The 19,868-nt window shown below is 33.2% G+C and overlaps 2 protein-coding genes across 2 annotated transcripts; one reads left to right on the forward strand and one right to left on the reverse strand.

The window, feature by feature from the left end:
• Positions 1-419: 419 nt before the first annotated feature.
• On the reverse strand, positions 420-6,858 carry LOC126882258 (piggyBac transposable element-derived protein 1-like). Its single transcript, XM_050647084.1, has 3 exons — positions 6,680-6,858; positions 2,153-3,118; positions 420-2,089 (listed from the first exon to the last, which is right to left on the reverse strand). The coding sequence occupies exon 3, from the start codon at positions 1,476-1,478 to the stop codon at positions 495-497; it is 984 nt and encodes a 327-aa protein (XP_050503041.1). The 5' UTR covers positions 1,479-2,089; positions 2,153-3,118; positions 6,680-6,858; the 3' UTR covers positions 420-494.
• A 9,883-nt stretch (positions 6,859-16,741) lies between these two features.
• On the forward strand, positions 16,742-17,992 carry LOC126882658 (uncharacterized). The gene is made up of 2 exons (XM_050647631.1): positions 16,742-17,622; positions 17,755-17,992. The coding sequence occupies exons 1-2, from the start codon at positions 17,555-17,557 to the stop codon at positions 17,990-17,992; spliced, it is 306 nt and encodes a 101-aa protein (XP_050503588.1). The 5' UTR covers positions 16,742-17,554.
• Positions 17,993-19,868: the final 1,876 nt, after the last annotated feature.

Here is a 19,868-nt window from a genome sequence, read left to right on the forward strand (position 1 = left end):
TATCGTAAATTATGTCAATAAATCTTTATTGACGACAAAAATATTTTTGTTGAACTATAAATGACATTATAAAAGAATAACTAATGAATTCTAACAATTTGTATTCGTTTATTATCCCTAGAAAATAAAATATTAACCCTCTAGCAGGCAAAACTGAAATAATAGAGATAGAAAGTTGGGAATTTTTCTCTAGGCAATTATTGGTAAAAGAAACTAAAAAAAGCAATAAAACAGGTAAAAAAGTTTATTGGCTCACTTTCTTGGTAAAAAAGGTGAAGCGTTCTTTGAAGAACGCTTGCCGGTTTAAGCAAAAAAAGTTGGTTGGTGAAGCGTTCTTTAAAGAACGCTTGTCGGATTAAGCAAAAAAAAAGTTGGTTTCAGTAATAATATATTTTTTATTATATAAAAGTGGTAACAAAATATTCATTAGTTTCGATGATGATATAAATAAAAACAATTTTTGGCAGCCGAGTTACATAAATGAAGGTCACATTTTAAACAGACGGACTGAGTTTGTGACTTTTTGCAAAATTTACACTTTCTTTTTTATCTGCGCTAACCCATGTTGTGAAGTGATCAATTTTATCGTAACGAACGTCTTGAACTGGATGTTGTGCTCTTCTACCAATTTGAGATGTGCTTGGCTGAGAAGCATTAGTGACTAATGAAGGTCGACCAACTGTACGCTTATCCTGGCACGCACAAAGACCAGCAGCAATTTCATCTCTGAAATCAGGTAGGTCCATCAACTTTTCTTCTCCAATATCAATATCACTGGAATCATTTGATCTCTCTGCTTGTATTCTGCGATATAAAAAGTATGCATTTGTCGCTGCCATGTCGACCAAATGGTAGAACAGACGTGTCATTGCATCACGAGTCTTTGCACGTATGTGATATCGTCCCATAATACTGTCCATAGAATCTACTCCACCCATACGCCTGTTGTATTCTTTTATAATTTGTGGAACATCGACTTCTACAAATGTTTTTTCCTTGCGAACATAACGTGGAGCCTTTGCTTGCGATATATTTGGATTTGTTCTTGCGAATGGTTCAATTCCAACATAGCTTGACATCAGTCGAACAGGCTTGTTGTCATTCCATAAAACTGTGGTAATATCGACACCTTGTGAACAGCCAACGTATTCAATTGAATATCCTCTTTTTTCTTTCGCGATGTCCGTGTCCAAAGGAAGCTTGCAGTTTGGAATTCGGTTAGCTCGCACCGTGCCTAAACTGTAAATACCTCTTGCACGCAAATAAATCAATAACGGCAGCGATGTGTAAAAGTTTTTGAAATAAAGGATATGGTGTCTAAAGTTGGGTATTGTTTGTGACAAACCAATAACCACATTCGAGCTGGCTCCAAGATCAGGTGTCCCAGGTATAATCAAATTATCGCCAGCACCATGATAAATTTCGAAACGATAAGCGTAACCGTTGGAATCGCATAATACGAAAAATTTAATTCCCATTTATGTGGTTTGTTTGGCATGTACTGGCGAAGATGATGTTTTATCTTTGTACTGCACATTTGTTCATCAACACATAAACGACTTAGTTTTGGAATCGAATCAAATCGCGAATTTAGTTCGTTGGCAAGTGTACGAATTCGAAACAAAGGATCATAACCTGGCACACCTTTCTTTATACGTTTTTCTTCATCTTCAAAACATAAAAATTGTTTTATTTTAAAAAATTGTTTGCCCATTGAATCCCATTGTGTCTCGAATCGCTTGAAATGCATATTTGCTTCAATAGCTATCCAGGTTTGGGTATCGATAAACAGACATGAACATCAACACGCCTATGTACCGACGAACCAATTGAGGTGTCACTTGAAAATTTTGTTGACTGCCGTTGTTTGTTCTATATGCGTTCAAATTGGCATTGAATGAAATCAAATCAATAATTTTGTCGGTGAAAAAATAGCTGAATAATTCCATAGGAGTTTTGAGGCATTTCACTTCTGGAGGCAGCTTAGAATCTCCAAGAAAGGCAACTTCATTTATATGTAGACGCATAGATTTTTTACGCCATGTAATGTTTGAAATCACCGGTCCAGATTTTTGGATGGCATCAAGTGCTAAAAATAATAAAACACATTATTAGTTTTGAAATTACTGTACAGTAACGCTTTCCTCTTTACCTGCGCCAATAAATCCACCAGCTGGTGGCACAATAGACGGCAATAGACGGACCATCTTCTTCATGAATTGGAAGTGGTGATAGCATTTTTTTTGCTGGCCTACTTGAAAATGTAGATGCTTGCAGTTCTGCTTTATTTTCAGCTCTAATTTTAGTTTGGTGTTCAACATCTACTCCGACTTCATCATAATTTTTATTATTACCCGTGAATGTAGAAGATGCAGAAGGAACATCAAAGGCGCTTATGTGTAATCCGTCCAGAAATTGATCTGTAGTGTCAGCATTTTCCATTTCATTCAAACATTCAGCAATGACGTCTTTTTCTATTCGCCCCGAGCGTTAACAAAGTGTCAAAGCAAAATCGACCGACCTGCTCATGGTGGCGGATTTTTGAAATTTTATAAGGACGCTTTGTGTATGTTTAAATGAGACATTTAAAAAAAATGCCGTGTCACGCTAGTGATATTATGTATTAATATAAACAGAAAATAAAAACGCACTTAATCTGATATAAATTCTTCACTTTCCAATATTGATTATCAGTTCGATTTTGTATACATAACCTCACTATCGCAGTTTATGTCAATAAATCTTTATTAACGCAAAAGAAAATATTTTTGTTGCACTATAAATTACAGTATAAATTAATAACTAATGAATTCTAACAATTTTTTTCGGTTTTTATCACTACAAAATAAAATATTCAAGTTTAACAAAATAATCCCATAAGACTCAATGTTAAAACGTCCTTACAAAATCTGACAGCGTGTCACGTGACTGTAAGTAGAGGGGAGACGCACGGAGCCAATATCATCCACAACAAAATCGGGATCTTTGACACTATCATCACTGTCGTAATCCGTTTCTTCATCTGTTTCAACCGAATTCATGAGCTGTTCTATTTGCTCGTCCGTTAAGTCTCCCAATCTAAATCGCTTGGTTCGATTCATCCGTGAAAAATCCATTTCTAAAATAAAAAAACAAAAATAAGTTCACTATTTTTTTCTCCTTGAAACGGCAAGCGTTCTTCAAAGAACGCTTCACTTTGTCAAGCATTTTTTACACGGTTTTTTCTGTAATCAAACTAATAATCCATTTCTAAAATGAAAAAACAAAAATAAGTTCACTATTTTTTTTTCCTTGAACCGGCAAGCGTTCTTCAAAGAACGCTTCACTTTATCAAACATTTTTTGACAACTGTTTTTTTCTGTAATTAAACTAATAATTTTTATTGATAAAAGACATTTATGTTACTTACCAAAAAAATTCCCAAGTCGATTGGATATTCAGAATATAAATTATATTTGATAAAACGCGTGGTCGTTTCGACAAATAATTATCGATGCGTTTACACTGATTTTTCGAACAATACTGATAGCAGAGTGCAAACCAAATTTTGGATTGCATTTATCTTTTCAATGTTAAACACCTGTTGACGAACGGAATGGCATGGGTTTAAACGATAATAATATTCAGGTATAGGCTTTTCGGCTTTCCAAAGACGAGTTCTTTAAAGAACGCTTGCCGGTTAGAGGGTTAAAGTTTAACAAAATAATCCCATAAGAGTCAATACTAAAACGTCCTTACAAAACTGACAGCGTGTCACGGGACTGTAAATTTCTGTAAAGAGGTTAGACGCACGGAGCCAATATAAAATATTTAATATATTTTACAGCCTTACACCTAAAGGTAGAAAGGCTTAGGACTAAGTAAGTAATATATTTTACTTATTACATAATTACGATTACTTAATAAGTCTACATTGCAGTAAATTTAGTTGAGTTTTTGAAGCCTTATAATTAAAGCAACTTTTCTGAGTGTCACAGAAACCAAAAATTACTTAAAATATCTTCAAATTCCAAATTTTCGACCCATAATTGGGAGAAATATTATTCTATTTCGTGCCATTGTCATTGCAATCAAGTAATTTGAAAACATATTTAACACGTTGACGGACACTGCGTCAAATGTATAAGCAAGTGTTGTGACACTAGGTTTGTTCCAACACGACTGAAAACCGTCCATGTAACCATGATGTGATACTATAAATACCGAGGTAGTATCTTCCCGTAGCTCAAATACGTCCGAGTTCGCGCATGATGGCGTAGGATGTTAAATGACGTAGAATGATCTTCTTTCTTTTTTTTTTAAATTTTTCTTCTATTTCTTTCAATTTGTTCTCATTGTATTTTCTCTTTTTGCTTCTACATTTTCTTTTCATGATTTTTCTCAATTCTCTGTATTCTTCTCTAGTGCTTTCTTCGTCATTTGTGAGATTTTTGAGTCTTACTTTTCTTATTGCTTCTGCTACTTCTTGACATTCTTCATCATACCAATCTTTTGTTTTGTGTTTTCTTTTGGTTTTCGCTAGGATTGCTTTACTTGTGTTCAAGATTGCTTCTTTGATATTTTGCCATTGTTTGTCTGGGCTTGATGTTTCTTGTTCCCTGATTAGTCTGTTGGTTATTCCCTGTTCATACTTCTTCTGTGTGTTGTTATCTTTTAGTAGTCCTATGTTGAATTGTTTTCCAATTTTTTCCGTTGTTTTATTGTTTCGCTTTATGTTATGCTCGATTTTGTATTCTGCTCTCACCAAGTAGTGGTCAGAGTTACAGTCCGCTCCTCTCATGCTCTTTACATTTATTACATTATTTGCATGCTTCTTCTCTATTAAAATATGGTCTATCTGATTTACTATATATATCTTTTCGGCGTAATTGTGTGCTTCTTATCACCATTTGCCTTTCTGTTGCAAAGCCTATTATTCTTTGGCCATTATCGTTCGACATCTCATGCTTACTATATTTCCCTATTATGTGTTCGTATATATTCTCTCTTGCGACTTTGGCGTTGCAGTCTCCCATTATTATTTTGATGTCAAACGCTGATAATTTATCATATTCTCTTTCCAATTGCTCGTAGAATTCATCTTTTTCTTCTTCTGTGGCATTTCAATCGGTGCGTGTACATTTATTATACTTATGTTTCGTTTGTCCCCTTTTAATCTTATTGTGCATAATCTATCTGATATTGGTTGGAATGCCATTACTCTTTCCTTCCATTTTCGCTGTATTATAAAACCTGTTCCTAACCTTCTGGTTTCTCCCCCGCTTTTAAAAAATACCACGTCTTCTATTTCTACTATTTCTGTCTCCAATTGTTTTGTCTCTTGTAAAGCTATTATTTCTACATTATGTCTTTTAATTTCTCTAATTAATTCTTTGAGTTTTCCTGTTTCGTATGTGCCTCTTACATTCCATGTACCCAAGTTGACTTTAGTTTTCTTTTTGTTATCTTTACTTATTTCCTTGTCCATTGCCTGCGTCGTTTCCGTCTTATTTATCTCTGTTGCAAACTGTATCTTGTCATTTTTCGGCTTTTTTTTTATTGCTGTCTTGATTTGTTTTATTTCCATAGTTCGTAATCCTCTTCTTTGCATTTTTCGTCGTAATTTATTTCCTTTCATTGCTATTGCTTAGTTTTTTGCTTTGGTCTCTACCACCAACGTTTGGTTCATTCCATCCCAGCGCAATATTTCATGATCGGCATATATTTTCTTATACCCTACTTTCACTTTTCTCCCTTCCTTTCTTAGTTCTTGCGCTTTTTGTCTGACACGTTTCTGTACAATTCTGTCGTTCTTTGATAGGTCATCGTTGATATAAACTGGACCTTCTTCTCGATTTCTCAATTTGATTTTGTTTGGCATGATTTTTCTTTTATCTTCTTCCTTTTCAAGCTCAACCAAACAAACTTTTTCTCCTAACTTCAGAGCCTTCTCTATTTGTACATCTACTTCTAATTCTGTCTGCATAAAATTTTTCATTGCATGTTTTAGGATATCTGGGCCATTTGTATCTATGTTCAAACCCTGTATAATTATATTTTTCCGCCTTTTTTGATTTTCTAAACTTTCAAGCCGTTCTTCTATTTGATAAACTGCCTGTTTTAGTTTCGTGTTTTCTGCTCTTAATGTTGTATTCTCCTGGCGTAGCTCTCTTATTTCATCTCTATATTCTTTCTGCTCTCTACGCATCTCGCTAAGTTCTCTTGATTGTTCCTCGATTTTTAAACTTACTCCTGCCATCATTTCCATAATTTTTTGTACATTCTCCTTCATTTTCTCCTTTCTGTAGGAGGGAGATCTGCTTATTTTTCGACTTTTGTTAAAAGCCCGTTCCAATTCTTCCTCTTTTCTCTTCTTGTCGTTTTCGTCTGTCGTGGTACCGTCACTTTCTATTCGAAATAGCTCTTCGTATTTTTTATCTTCTCTGCTCATTACAACTGGTTCGTTTTACTGCGTTAAAGGTCTCGTTCGGACTATCTCCGCGGAAACTTAACCTTTCTCAGTGTAACGTCTTACTTTTTTTCTTTGATAAAATTATATTGAGCAGTATATACTATTTCGATCCTCCCTAGTTACAGGACTTCCCTGTCGCCTTGGCAACACCGCGTTCCAATCGAACAAGAATCCACTTCAAATATCGTAATATCGATGACGTTTTATTTGTTTATGTGTTAGGCTTACCTTTGATTTTTGCCAATTTGGAGCACAATTTCAATATTTAGTTTATTATTTTTCGTTCTGCGCGAAGATTACTCACTTAACTTCACACGTTATGCGTTTGCTGTAATTGATTTACTCTGCATTTCGCGAAAAACGGGTTTAATGCAGGAGCAAAATACAATATTCACACACTTAGCGCAACGTTGCCAACCCTATAAAAAATAGGTTAGGTTAACTGATAATATTTTCAAGAATATTGGATAAGTAGATATGAATTAAATTGGACCGATGCCAACGGAAAAGACGGTATTATTTTATCAGATTTTACACTTTACAACACATTTATTTTAGAGTGTAGTGTGTAATTAAAACAATTAATGGATTCGATGGTTACTTGGTGGAAATTCATGTCTAACAATAAACACAAAACTTTTGTTTTCAATCTTCCCACAAGATTTATTTAAGTTGTTAGTTCTGAAAGCTGGTGTTATTCCTTTCTTTGTATGTGTTTGGCTACATATTTGTTGATATCTTACCCGTGATAGAGCAGAAGATAGGTAATGGGTTTTTTCTGTGATAATGGGAATATGGGAAGACTAATTTCAGGGCTTTTTTATGCAGTTTTTGATTTTCGATTCTGTTAATTGTTTGTTCCTTGTACCCATTTTTTACTGCTACATATATATTTGTTGCATAATGCGTACAATTCTATAATTCTATCTCGAAGTTATTTATGATATGGATATTTCTGTCAGTCTATGTAACATACAGTGGGTGATCAAATTATTAGAGCCACGTAGTAAATTTCAATGTTTTAGAGAAAGAGTATATCATTGAAGTGTATAATAGATTAATGCGTTTGTTTCAATTTGACTGTCTTGTTGCACTTAATGAATTCAATAAATAATAGTCTGACAATAGTGGTAACACATGTGATAATGCGTGACCCAGATGCCATTGTTTGTCAGTGCTGCCCAGCTAGCTTGCAAGTCGTGTGCCTCTTATTTTGTATTCTTGGTGTTTACAGTTATAATAAACTCTGAGAGTTTCCATTGCTCTCTAGTGATACTTATTCTGACAGTCTTATACTATTTTTTGTGAATTTAGTAAACATTGCACGTTTGTTACACTAGTGGTACGAGAACATCATGGGAAAGGCCAAAGACATCTCACCAAGGAAAATAGTAGAAATAAAACTTTATTATTTAACACTAATCGCTCCAAAAGAAACGTACCATCCATTTCTAAAGTTTCAAAGGCAATGTGGACCGTATAAAGAAAAAATTTACATACCGTTATTAAACAAAAGTAAAATTTTCTGAGGTGGCTCTAAAGGCCGCGTCTCACCATCAAATAATTTGATCAAACAGTTTGAGCAAACTCCGGAAGTACGTCAAAGTGACGTCACAATTGCAGTTTTTTTGAAATTCTAAAAATCTGTGCTCTCACTATCAGTCTAGTTTGATCAAATTTTTTGTATTGAGTTGTCTAACTTGCCTACATAACAATGATGTTCTCATCATGTTCTAAGCATATACTACCAACATTCGTCGGAGTATATTCTTTTTAGTATATGTGTAGTACAAGCATAGCATCTACCTTAAAAACATTCTAAATTTCATGTTCTTTGCATATACTTCAAAGTATATTCTCGTACCGAATATACTAAGTATATTCGTGTACGTAGGATCTCGGAATATTCGTAAAAGTTTATTCTTAGAATATACCTTTATCGAATATTCTTAACACATACTTATAAGTAGATACTTTTAAAATATCTTAAAAATAATTTGTATGTATAGGAAGTATAATATTAGCCTTATAGATTATCAACTTCGTTATTTTTTAGAATACATAATTAATAAAATTTATGTATGTAGGTAGTATTGGACGAATTTCATTTCAAAATTGTTGTAGGGTAAAAAAGTTTAAACATTAATTGTATTAACGTTTACATAGATACTATTAAAAATTCGTTTTCATAATTGAAATGACTTTACCATTTCGAGTTTATCATGAATCATTAGTATTTTTACATCCTTGGAATTTGAATTTAGGTACATTCAATTCAATAGGCCATTTCGCAGAACCAAAACGTGCCAAACTGCACAACCAAAGCAACCAAAGGCTTTGGCGTTGCCAACCGTCGAGTAAGCTTTTTCCGTCAACTTACCTTAAAAATTCCCACTTTTATAAAAAAAACTTCCCTCCTGTTTACAAAATCTGAGAAGATATGTTGAATTATTTTCAAATATTTTGATTTTTTCTTAATATTTTACAATTTATACTGGAACAATAATTCCCTTTTGAGTTAACTTTTTCCCTTTATCACCTTTTATGTTGAAAATTCCCGCAAAAAGGGAAATTTCTCTCCGTTTGGCAACACTGACCACCGATTTTGTTATTCCACAATACATTCATAACCCCCCCCCCCCATCATATTCTCTGACCATTTCTATTCTTACCCGAATGGATCAGGGATAGGAAAAAACCGTAAAATATGAAAAAGAAAACAGGCATTATTTCATTATTTGTATCATCTATGGATCTATGCAGTGTTAAGGATGAAGGCGAATGATGTAGTACTAGGACTAAAGAACATACATAATCTGTTTATTTTGTTTGCGGTGCTTCAAAATACATATAATCTATTTTGATAACTCAATATTACTTAAATAGGTAAGTACATGTAAGTATTATATAAATTTTAGTTACTTATTATGCATAGTTTAGTTTAGCTAAATGATTTATATAAATAACTAAAATTTATAAATATGTACTTACTTTTTAAGTAATATTGTAGAATGTAGGTACTAACTACATTCTCATTTGCAATTAAAATATGTAAATAGATATTTGGTAGAACCAGCAGAACCTAAGATGAGATTAGGTGATGCTGAAAACATACTTCTAAGCAATATAGCACTTGATAGCACTTTCTTAGAATATTCTTAAAAATATAATATTCTTCCCATACAAAGATGTGCGGTAGTATTCAGTATAGGTTTGTTCCAACACGACCAAGAACCGTCAGATTACCGTTTCGTTACTAGATAATTAACGTTCTATGGGTTCCATGGGACCGAAATAATACGTTCCATGGTACTGCGCAGGACGGTGATCGTTACATGTACGGTTCTCAGTCGTGTTGGAACAAACCTTATATAAATAGAAGGTTTATAGCACTTCCTTGGAATATTCTAAAAAGTACCTTCTTGGTATAAACTAAAAAGATGTGCGGTAGTATGTTCTAAGTATACACATAGAACGTTTATAGCACGTCCTTGGAATGTTCTAAAAAGAACATTCTTGGTATATACTGAAAAGAAGTGCGGTAGTACATTCTAAGTATATACATAGAACGTTTAAGTACTGTAATGTAGTATATACTCAGTATCTGCTCTGCACATTCGCAATGGTAATTACGCACATTCTCAGTATATACTTTTTCTGAAAAGTATGTTCTATGAATCTACTAAGAACATGAAATTGTTATGTGGGTGTTTGTACTTTATTTAAAATTAAAATTTTTCATTATTATCCACAATGAACACTCAGGATGTGACGTCACTAACTGTCACTTTCAGTTTGCTCAAACCAGTTTGATCAAATTATTTGATGGTGGGACGCGGCCTTAATAGCCACGCTAATACTTAGGATGGGATGATGAAGTGTGTCAGTATTTTGTATTAGATAAAAAAAGTAGCAAGTTGCCCAAATTATTGTTCTCTTCTTTTTGTCTTTTTCCTTATGCCTATTACAGCGTTGGATAAATGGATGCCCAAAGTCTAATATCTCTTAAAAGACCTGTTTTTGATTTACAATGATGATTCGAGCAACTTGCTATTTTTTTTATCTAATACAAAATTCTGACACATTTCATCATCCCATCCTTTCACAACATAAATAGGACTTTTCAACGCTTCTCATTTGTTTCGAGCTTGTCATAGTTTGTATAATCATCCATGTATAATATTAATATACGACATTATGAACAGAAGTTCTAAACAAATGAGAAGGGCTGAAAAATCCTATTGGCAGTCTAGATATGTTACATACAATGACAGAAATGCCCATGCCATAAATAACTTCAAGATAGAATTGTACATCATTCAACAAATATAATAGCAGTAAACAATGGGTACTAAGGAACAAAAACATAATATAAAATCAAAAACTGCATAAATAAGCCTTGAAATTAGTCTTCCCATTATCACAGAAAAACCCAGTACCTACCTTCTGCTCTGATTACATATACTAACACTAGCTTTCAGATAACAACAACTTAAACAAATGTTTTAAACTTAAACAAATATTTTAAATAAATCTTGTGGGAAGATTGAAAACAAACGTTTTGTGTTTATTGTTAGATATGAATTTCCACAAAGTAACCATGGAATCCATCAATTGTTTTAATTGCACTTTAAGCACACTTCACTCTAAAATAAATGTGTAGTAAAGTGTCCAATCTGATAAAATAATACCGTCGTACCGTCTTTTCCGTTGGCATCGGTCCATTTTAATTCGTATCTACTTATCCAATCTATTTGAAAATATTATGATTTAAGATTTAACCTAACCTATTTTTTATAGTTTAAACTTGTTTCATCTGTTTCTACCACATTTTTAAAAGATAAATAATTTAATTAAAATCTACCCTAACATAATGTTAACACTACCCTAATGTTAATCTACCCTAACAAATTTTGTTATAAAAGCACATTTAGATACTATGAAAGTATGAAATCTAGTAGTTGAAGAAATAAGAATATTATTTTTATCTTTTTTCTTAGCCGTGATCGGTCCACTGCACCTGGGCCCGGATTACATACACTCGATACGCATCGTATCCGCCATGTTTTACCGTAGCGCCTTATGGGAAAACATGGCGGATACGATTCGTATCGAGTGTTCGTAATCCGGGCCCTTGGCGGATACGATGGGTTTGTTCCAACACGACCGAGAACCGTCACGAAACGGTAATGCTCCTGCGCAGTAAACAAAATCCGTTCCAACAAAAATATGATCGTCATCGGATCGTCCTTCCCACTGTTCCAACAAGAATTGTGATCTTTCGGTGACGGTTTCGTGATGATCATTTCAGTAAATGGGGCAAATGCATAATGTGCTGGTTGGACTGACTTGCGCACTAGGACTTAATTCTTTAAAGTTTTTGAGCCTTTGATCGACTAAAAGCACACAAGCTGTCACCAATAAAAATGACAAATATATGAGGTTTGTTCCAACACGACCGAAAACCGTCACGAAACGGTAACGCTCCTGCGCAGTAAACAAAATCCGTTCCAACAAAAATATGATCGTCATCGGATCGTCCTTCCCACTGTTCCAACAAGAATTGTGATCTTTTAGTGACGGTTTCGTGATGATCATTTCAGTAATCGGGAAATAGGGTTTTTCATTGATTGTCATTTGTTTAGAGCTTTTGTCATGTGTCACATAATATTACTATATCTACGGCATACGTCTTTAGCTTTTATCATTGGATATACCAACAACAATATACATATTAATAGATAAATCAGTTATCAGTCAGGTAACCGTTCCAACATCGGTTTCCAAATTACCGTCATGGGACGATAACTGGGCGATACAATTACGAACATGCGCACAACAAACGGTACAAGTAGTTTCGTGACGGTTTCTGGACCGTCCAAAAGTTCATGTTGGAACAAACTAAAATTTAAGGGCCCGGATTACGTACACTCGATACGCATCGTATCAGCTGCGGCTAAAACTCGCTCTGATGGAATACAGTGTTGCCAAATTTACTGTTCCGTTCCGTCACAAATCGTCTGTCATTCAAGTCATTTTGTCAAAAACAAATTTGTTTGGTTTTGTTTTCAAAATTGTTGTGAAGTTCTATTTTCTATTTGGTTCTATTTTTTAGTCAGTGTTGCCATTGGTAGCGACTTATCGCGAAAATAGCGACTTTTTATGTGCTTTGCGACGTAGCGGCGATTTACAAAAAAAAGCCATTTTGTAGCGACTTTCTGGAGCATAAAATAAAATATATCATATTTATTTTAAAAAATACAATATATTACAAAAAGCAATTATTGTATTTTTCGAAGTCCAATTATATTATTTGACCATGAATTGATTTATTTGATATTTAAATCTGATTTATTTAAGAGCGTGGCGCTACTGATTACCAATTGCCTTGTAATCTGCCAGTTTTTGTTTTGCGCTTCTTTTTATTCGGGACTTCCCCGGAATACATCTACATCTACAACAAGTTTTTTATTTGCATATTTGCGTATCTTTTTAACCCGTTTTGATTCAACATGGCGGCTGCGCATGCGTGTGCCACATAATAAGTGACACGCGCATGCGCATGTGATGTTTTACCGATGCATCGAAAACATCGATGTATCGAAAAACATCGATGCAAGCTTTCCGCTTGATGCATCGCAAAATACATCGATGTATATTTGAAATAAACACCTCTACCCCCCCCCCCCCCATTCGCTTGCTAGCAAATGCAATGATACGTAGCGTAGCGACAATGTAGCGACTTTTTTACCGCCATATGGGGATTTTCATTCTTCTCTACCTGGCAACACTGTTTTTAGTCATGAAGTAGTATAGTGGGATATTTGAAGTTCTTGGGTACTGAAAATTCAAGAAGTTTTAGAAGGAAAACAAGTTTTAAACTCTGGTCATCTTATTTTGGCTGGAAAAATAGAGGAAAGTTCTGAGCATACCATCAAAATAAGTGGTTTATTCCTTCAGTAAGGCATAGATAAGGTACATATAAGTAGAGTAGTATGCAGTAAGGTCCAATCCCCACGAAATTAAAGGAACCCTATCTTTCACAAATGGCATGAGCATTAGCTAAATGTTATGTTCTTGTAAAGCAGAAAATAGTGGAAAATGTAAACATGTCTCTATTCTTGTTAAATGTAAGTATAAGGTATCTAAAGTTCCAAAAATAAATGCAATCATGAAAGGAATATTTTTGATTTTACATTGATATTGTTTTAGGGAAGATGTGAAATTAATGGAACATTCAGTACATGAGTTGAAAAAAATGTTAACAGATTGGCAAATGAAGACCATTTTTAATTGATCTAAACATTTATAGAAACAAAGTATATGGTTAATATAAAATATTACCTGCCTGAAGTAACTTGGGTGTACAAATCAATAGTAACCATAATTTTTATTCCCAGGACCAGTGAGAAACAATGTGCATTTCATTTCTAAGTGTTCTAAGGAAAGATCTCATAAGAATAAATAGATCTGTACAATGAAGATTAACCTAATGTGTTTAACCATCGAAATTATTGTATTGTTATAAAAATAATAAATCTCCATTTCATATTATTTACACTTACATACATTAGCCTGGAATTTCATTGTGTCTATATTAGTGGCCATAGTCACAAACCTACCCTAGTCTACGGAGGTACTGTCTTTCGCAGATGTGGTAATACTGGGTTTGATACATTATTGCTAAATAAAGTTTGTGAATAGTAACTTTTCACAAAATAGACAGTTTTAATAGTTTTCACTGTACTTAAATCTTTTTTACATTCAGTGGTAATAACATATTATATTTTGTTTTGGTATTTAAATTTACCTAAATATTTATAGAAATATACTATACTAAATTCAAGATGCAGTAGAAATAAACAAACCAAGACATGTTAAATGCTAATACAGTGGAACCTCGATAAGTCGGCCCCCGATAACCCGGAAGTCCGGCTAACCCGGACCGATTTTCATCAGACAAACATTTCAACAATAAAAATGTATGTATTATGTTAAAACATTTTATCTGTAGCCGCTTCTGGAATGTCTTAAAAATGTCGAGTTTCATTGATAAAACTTGGCTTCGACCATAATATTATATTTGAGAGATAATGGGTATTTGTGTAATTTGAACTATACGGTATAAATGACTCATAGCACACGGCGGCAGAGCGACGTTCATTATCCATTATCGGGCTATCGCAAACAACAGGCACCTTTTATTCCTTTATTTATTTTCAACTGTCTTTTAAAAAAATTATTTTTAGAACAATGGTCTTTTAAACTTTAAACAATGAAAGAGCCACTGTTCTTAAATAACATAACATCGCTCCGATGGCAGACGAAATTGACACAACCGAAACTGACTGAGTTTTTTTTACCTAGAAATGAACAATACTCTAGCTATACTGTCTATACTATAACTATAATAGGTAAGTTAGATATGTACTGTGCATATATATTTCATGTTGTTTTAATTATAACGGATTTTATCTATAAGTATACCGTATTTTATTAATTTTTACAATGCTCTCCGGCTAACCCGGATTTTCGATAACCCGGATCGGGTGCGGTCCCGATTAATCCGAGTTATCGAGGTTCCACTGTACTATGAGCACTCCCGAATCATAATTTACAATGTATATACATTGTAAATCCAAAATCATGATTTCCAAAGTTTATACATTGTAAATTATGATTCGGGAGTGCTCTTAATAGTAGGATTTAACTTGTCTTGATTTGTTTATTTCTACTGCATCTTAATTTTAAATTTATTGTAGATGTGGCCATCATAGGACTCTTGCTTATAGATGCAATAAAATTATTGGTTTATTTTCATTTTAAATGTTATACTTCCAGTATTGTATGTAGTATTAAAACATATATTTTTAATTAAAAATATAAATATTTATTTTTATAATGAACAACATTAAATTTACTTCTTGTGGGAGTAAAAAAAAGTTATAGTAAATATTTTTATCCCGTTTAGCTTTTGATGATATTTGCCATATGTTTTTGTAAGACATGTTTAACGAGTAGTCTAAGGGCATATTATTATACATTGTTATACAAAATAGACATAAAATTTTGAAATTTCAGCTTCACTTTTTCATTGTTTCAATATTAAATCCCAAATTTAGACTCTCCACCATTTTCTCATAAAAAAGTATGTTCAGTTTTTACCCCAGGTAGACTGAAACCACCAAAAAATTGATGTTACTTAAGTTTATAAGTATTAAAAAAATGTGTTTCATCAGATACACAAAATAAATGCAACTGATTATGTTCAGATAGTGGTGTCCCTCTTAATTTTTATTCCTAAAAACTTTAGGTAACTATTAAACCAAAGTTTTAGTTAAAAAAAAAACAAAATGTTTGTTTTCTGTGTGGAGTTACAAAAATAAGTTGAAATGCTATTTAATTTCGTATTATTTTCTGGTGATCCTCTGCCATACTAATTTTACATTGTTCTTACATGCAAGCATTTGTAAATTAATTTACCATTAAAGGACGGCCCAAGGTATATTCATCTTAAATGGGTGGTTGTAGTTTTGTATATTTTATTTTTATTTTAGTTTTGTAATATTTTTAAGAACAAATAAAATAATTATTCTGAACTGTTGTTTCTTTATCAAACTTCTTTTTTTTTTTTTTTAAAAAGTACATATCAACAAATCCGTATATTTAAATTCAATATAAATGTAAATTTTATAGATAGAATTTACATAAAACAAGAATTTTTCATGAATGTTCATTCAGTTTATTTTTCTTGTCTTTTTTCCTTATGCCTATTACAGTGTCGGATTATGGTCCGTTGTTTCTTTCACCCATTTTTCTACGCTTTTCTGTTTTTGGCTAGGCTTTTCATTTCTTCTTTCGTTTTCCCTCGTACATGTACTATATCCTCTATTTGATACCTCCAATTCTTTAGGGGATGTCCTCTTCTCCTTTTTGTTGTGTTTCCCATTTCCAGAATTTTCCTGGCCATCCTTTCTGGTTTCATTCTTATGATATGTCCATACCATTCCAGTTGTTTATTTTGGATGTGATTTAATATTGGCTCTATTTCTGTTCTTCTTCATTTCTTATTCTACCCCATTTTCCTGCAATCATTCTTAAGTGTTTCATCTCCATTTCTTCTATTTTTGACTCATGTTTCTTCTGTATTGTCCAATTTTCACTTGCATAGGTTATTATTGGTCTTGTCGTCTTGTTATTGTATTATACATCTTCCTTTTCACTTCCATTTGTATGTCTTTGTCCTACTAGGGTATGGGTTTATTAAAGGTATAAAATATTCATGTCGATTTGTTTCCTTCGTTTCCTATTTGAGCGTCTATTTTCCTGTCGTCAGTTTACTCCCTACCTAGGTATTCATAGGTTGATACTTTTTTTAATGTTATCTGATTGCACTTTATTTCTCTGTTGTTCAGGCCGTCCTTGTTATTTATTATCATTGTTTTGGTTATCTCTTAAGCTTTCGTTTCATTTTTCTGTATGCCTTACACCTTATTACTATTAATCCATATCATGTGTTCCTTTTTTTGTTCTTCAGTTTTACTACATACATCCTTCCTGGCTCTTGGCATTTGAACACTTCAACAAAAAAAATTATAGACATCAATTATTTCAATCCTATTCTTTAATTAATGTATGGTATTATATCTCTGTTATTTGTAGTCTAAAATCAATCATACAAACAAATATTTGCATACATATTATACATATAATAATTACATACAATTGAACACATCTAAGATGAACGGAATTATCAATCAGTAGCCTCTGTCCTCCATAAATACTGAAAATGAAAATATTATTTTTTAAGGTCTACTGTCCTTGAGTGACTTATTGAAATTTGAATTGCCCGCCAAAAGTGACATTTTTCTCAGCCAAAATTTGGCAACACTGTATTCCATCAGGGCGAGTTTTAGCCGCAGCTTAAAAAGCAATGAACAGACTGCTGCGATTTAATCGGTGCGTCGACGACACGATTTTTCTCGCAATATAAGCGACAGCGTTTTTTCATGTGATGAACACATTGCTGCGATTATTCGTCGTGACGACGACGTGTTTTTTGTCATTGATCACGTTGAACCGATCACAACAACATAGTCTAGAATGGATTCTTCGGAATCGGAGGAAGATTTGATCTTGCTGGTAGCTTTAGCAGACGAGGAGGATCAAAGGTAAAATATCTAAATATATATTAAAATTAAAGTTTGTCTTGTTATGTACTCACTAGGCAACTGGAAATATTATACCAAATATCTGTTTTCATATAATGTGCAAGTTTTAATATCTATTTATATTTTTTATAGAAAAAGAAAAATTTGGACTCATGAGATAAATTTGGAAAGACATCAAAAAGGAGAATTTCATACGTTAGTAGTGCCACAACTTCGAAATGACGAAAAACGTTTTTATAAATACTTCAGAATGAAAATTGCTTATTTTGATGAAATTGTAAACTTAATAAGGGAAGATATTTCTGAGCTTGATATCAATTTTCGTGAATCTATTTCAGCGGAAGAAAGACTAGCCATTACTTTGAGGTAAATCATCACTCATTGTATTTTTATTTAATATTTTAATATTTTAATATTTTTTTTTTATATATCAACATTACAAAGGAGTATAAACTCGTAAAAAGGTGCCTGCTGAAGTCGGAAATGATTGTTCGCAATCTGCACTGCTGGTACCTGGATTATCTTCATGGGAAATGGTTCCTTGGTCCGGCGAAATAAGCGGAGTTTCACAGAAGTTCGAATCAGAGGTGTAACTATTGGAAGTTGATGGTTGAGCACTCTGGTATAGTTCAATTATCTGCTGCTGCTGCTGCTCTTCATAATGCATTAACTTTTGCTTGGCAATTATTTCAGCAATTTTTAATTTTGTTTCGGCCTGACGTTTTCCAGAAACTTGCTTTATCAAGCCTGCATATGATAGAAACAATAAATCTGTGGAGTCTATTTCTGTTTTTTTTTCTGCTTTCAAAATAACTAATAATAGAGTCAACTGAAGTTGGTTTCGTATTTTGTATATTTGTGACTTTTCGTTTTTTTGGTTCTGGTTCTACAATCGGGGTGGTTACATCAGCGCAAGGAGCAGACTCTTTATTTTTTGTAGGTAAGGGTACCTCAGATATATCACCAATTTCACTCTCTTCATTACGCGAAACATCTACACCATCATCTTTCTCAGTTGCAGACTCTATATTAGTCGCAACTTCCGGCACATTTGAAGAGGTTTTAGCAAAAAGCAAGAAAGGTTGGAACATTTTCATACTTTCAGCCCATTGCCATGTTTTATTTTGTGTACCTTGCCCAGTTCTTGTTTTGATTACTCTTAAGTGTCGCACATAAGAATCACGTAAACTTCTCCACCTTTTCTTTAGTTCCTCACCTAAAAAATATACTGTTTTAGGTTTTTAGCAACAGGCGACAGCTTCAGTACAATAGGGCACAGTTATCGTGTTGGATTTTCAACAGTCTCTACAATTATAAATGAAGTATGTGAAGCTATACGTAAAAGATTACAGCCTATTTATCTTCCCGAACCGACAACAGGAATATAGCAAAAATCAGCTGAAGATTTTCTAAACATGTGGCAATTTCCTAACTGCATCGGCAGTTTGGACGGAAAACATATAACTATAAAATGCCCTGGAAAAACCGGGTCAAACCATTTCTGTTATTTGAAAAAATTCTCAATTGTACTGATGGCCATCGTTGATGCTAATTACAAATTTATATGCATTGATGTAGGAGGCTACGGAAAAAATAGAGACGGAGGCATATTTGAAAATTCAAACATAGGCCAGAGATTTGAAGCAGGTTTAATGAATGTTCCTGAAGATAAAAATCTTCCTGGGCAAGTGGAACCTTGTCCACAGGTTTTGATTGGAGATGAGGCCTTTGCTTTGAAATCTTTTTTAATGAGACCTTTTCCCTACAAGCAATCTAGAAGTGACAGACGAAAAGAAAATTATAATACTCGTTTATGTCGAGCTAGACGTGTGGTGGAAAATGCATTTGGCATTTTAGCTCAAAAATGGCGAGTATTTTTTAGGCCAATTGAGACAAAAGTTGAAACGACAATTTCAATCGTTGAAACTTGTTGCATTTTGCATAATTTTTTACGAACTAAAGTAAACCAACAAGGACGAAAGTTTTCAGAAACTGAAGAAAATTCAGGTAGAGCTTTTATCAATATAGAAAGAGACCCAAGGCGTGCAACCAATTTAGCATTTTCAACTAGAGAAAAGTTTGTTAACTATTTTAATATTTGAAATGTGAATAAAAACTCTAAATTAAAATAATTAAAGTGAATGTATAAAAATTATTATTTAATACAATAATTAAAGTGAATAAAACTTACAACTAAAATACTTAAGGCATTCTTTCATCTCTTGACCAATTTCATCCCATATTTT

The sequence above is a fragment of the Diabrotica virgifera genome, chromosome 3 (assembly GCF_917563875.1).
Source record: "Diabrotica virgifera virgifera chromosome 3, PGI_DIABVI_V3a".
Lineage (NCBI taxonomy): Eukaryota > Metazoa > Arthropoda > Insecta > Coleoptera > Chrysomelidae > Diabrotica > Diabrotica virgifera.

What these genes read in the sequence shown, in the direction of transcription:
- LOC126882658 (XM_050647631.1), top strand. Translation starts at nt 17,555, where the DNA reads ATGGATTCTTCGGAATCGGAGGAAGATTTGATCTTGCTGGTAGCTTTA. An exon ending in GCAGACGAGGAGGATCAAAG is followed by an intron (nt 17,623 to 17,754) that starts GTAAAATATCTA and finishes TATTTTTTATAG; the next exon opens with AAAAAGAAAAATTTGGACTC.
- LOC126882258 (XM_050647084.1), bottom strand. Translation starts at nt 1,478, where the DNA reads ATGGGAATTAAATTTTTCGTATTATGCGATTCCAACGGTTACGCTTAT.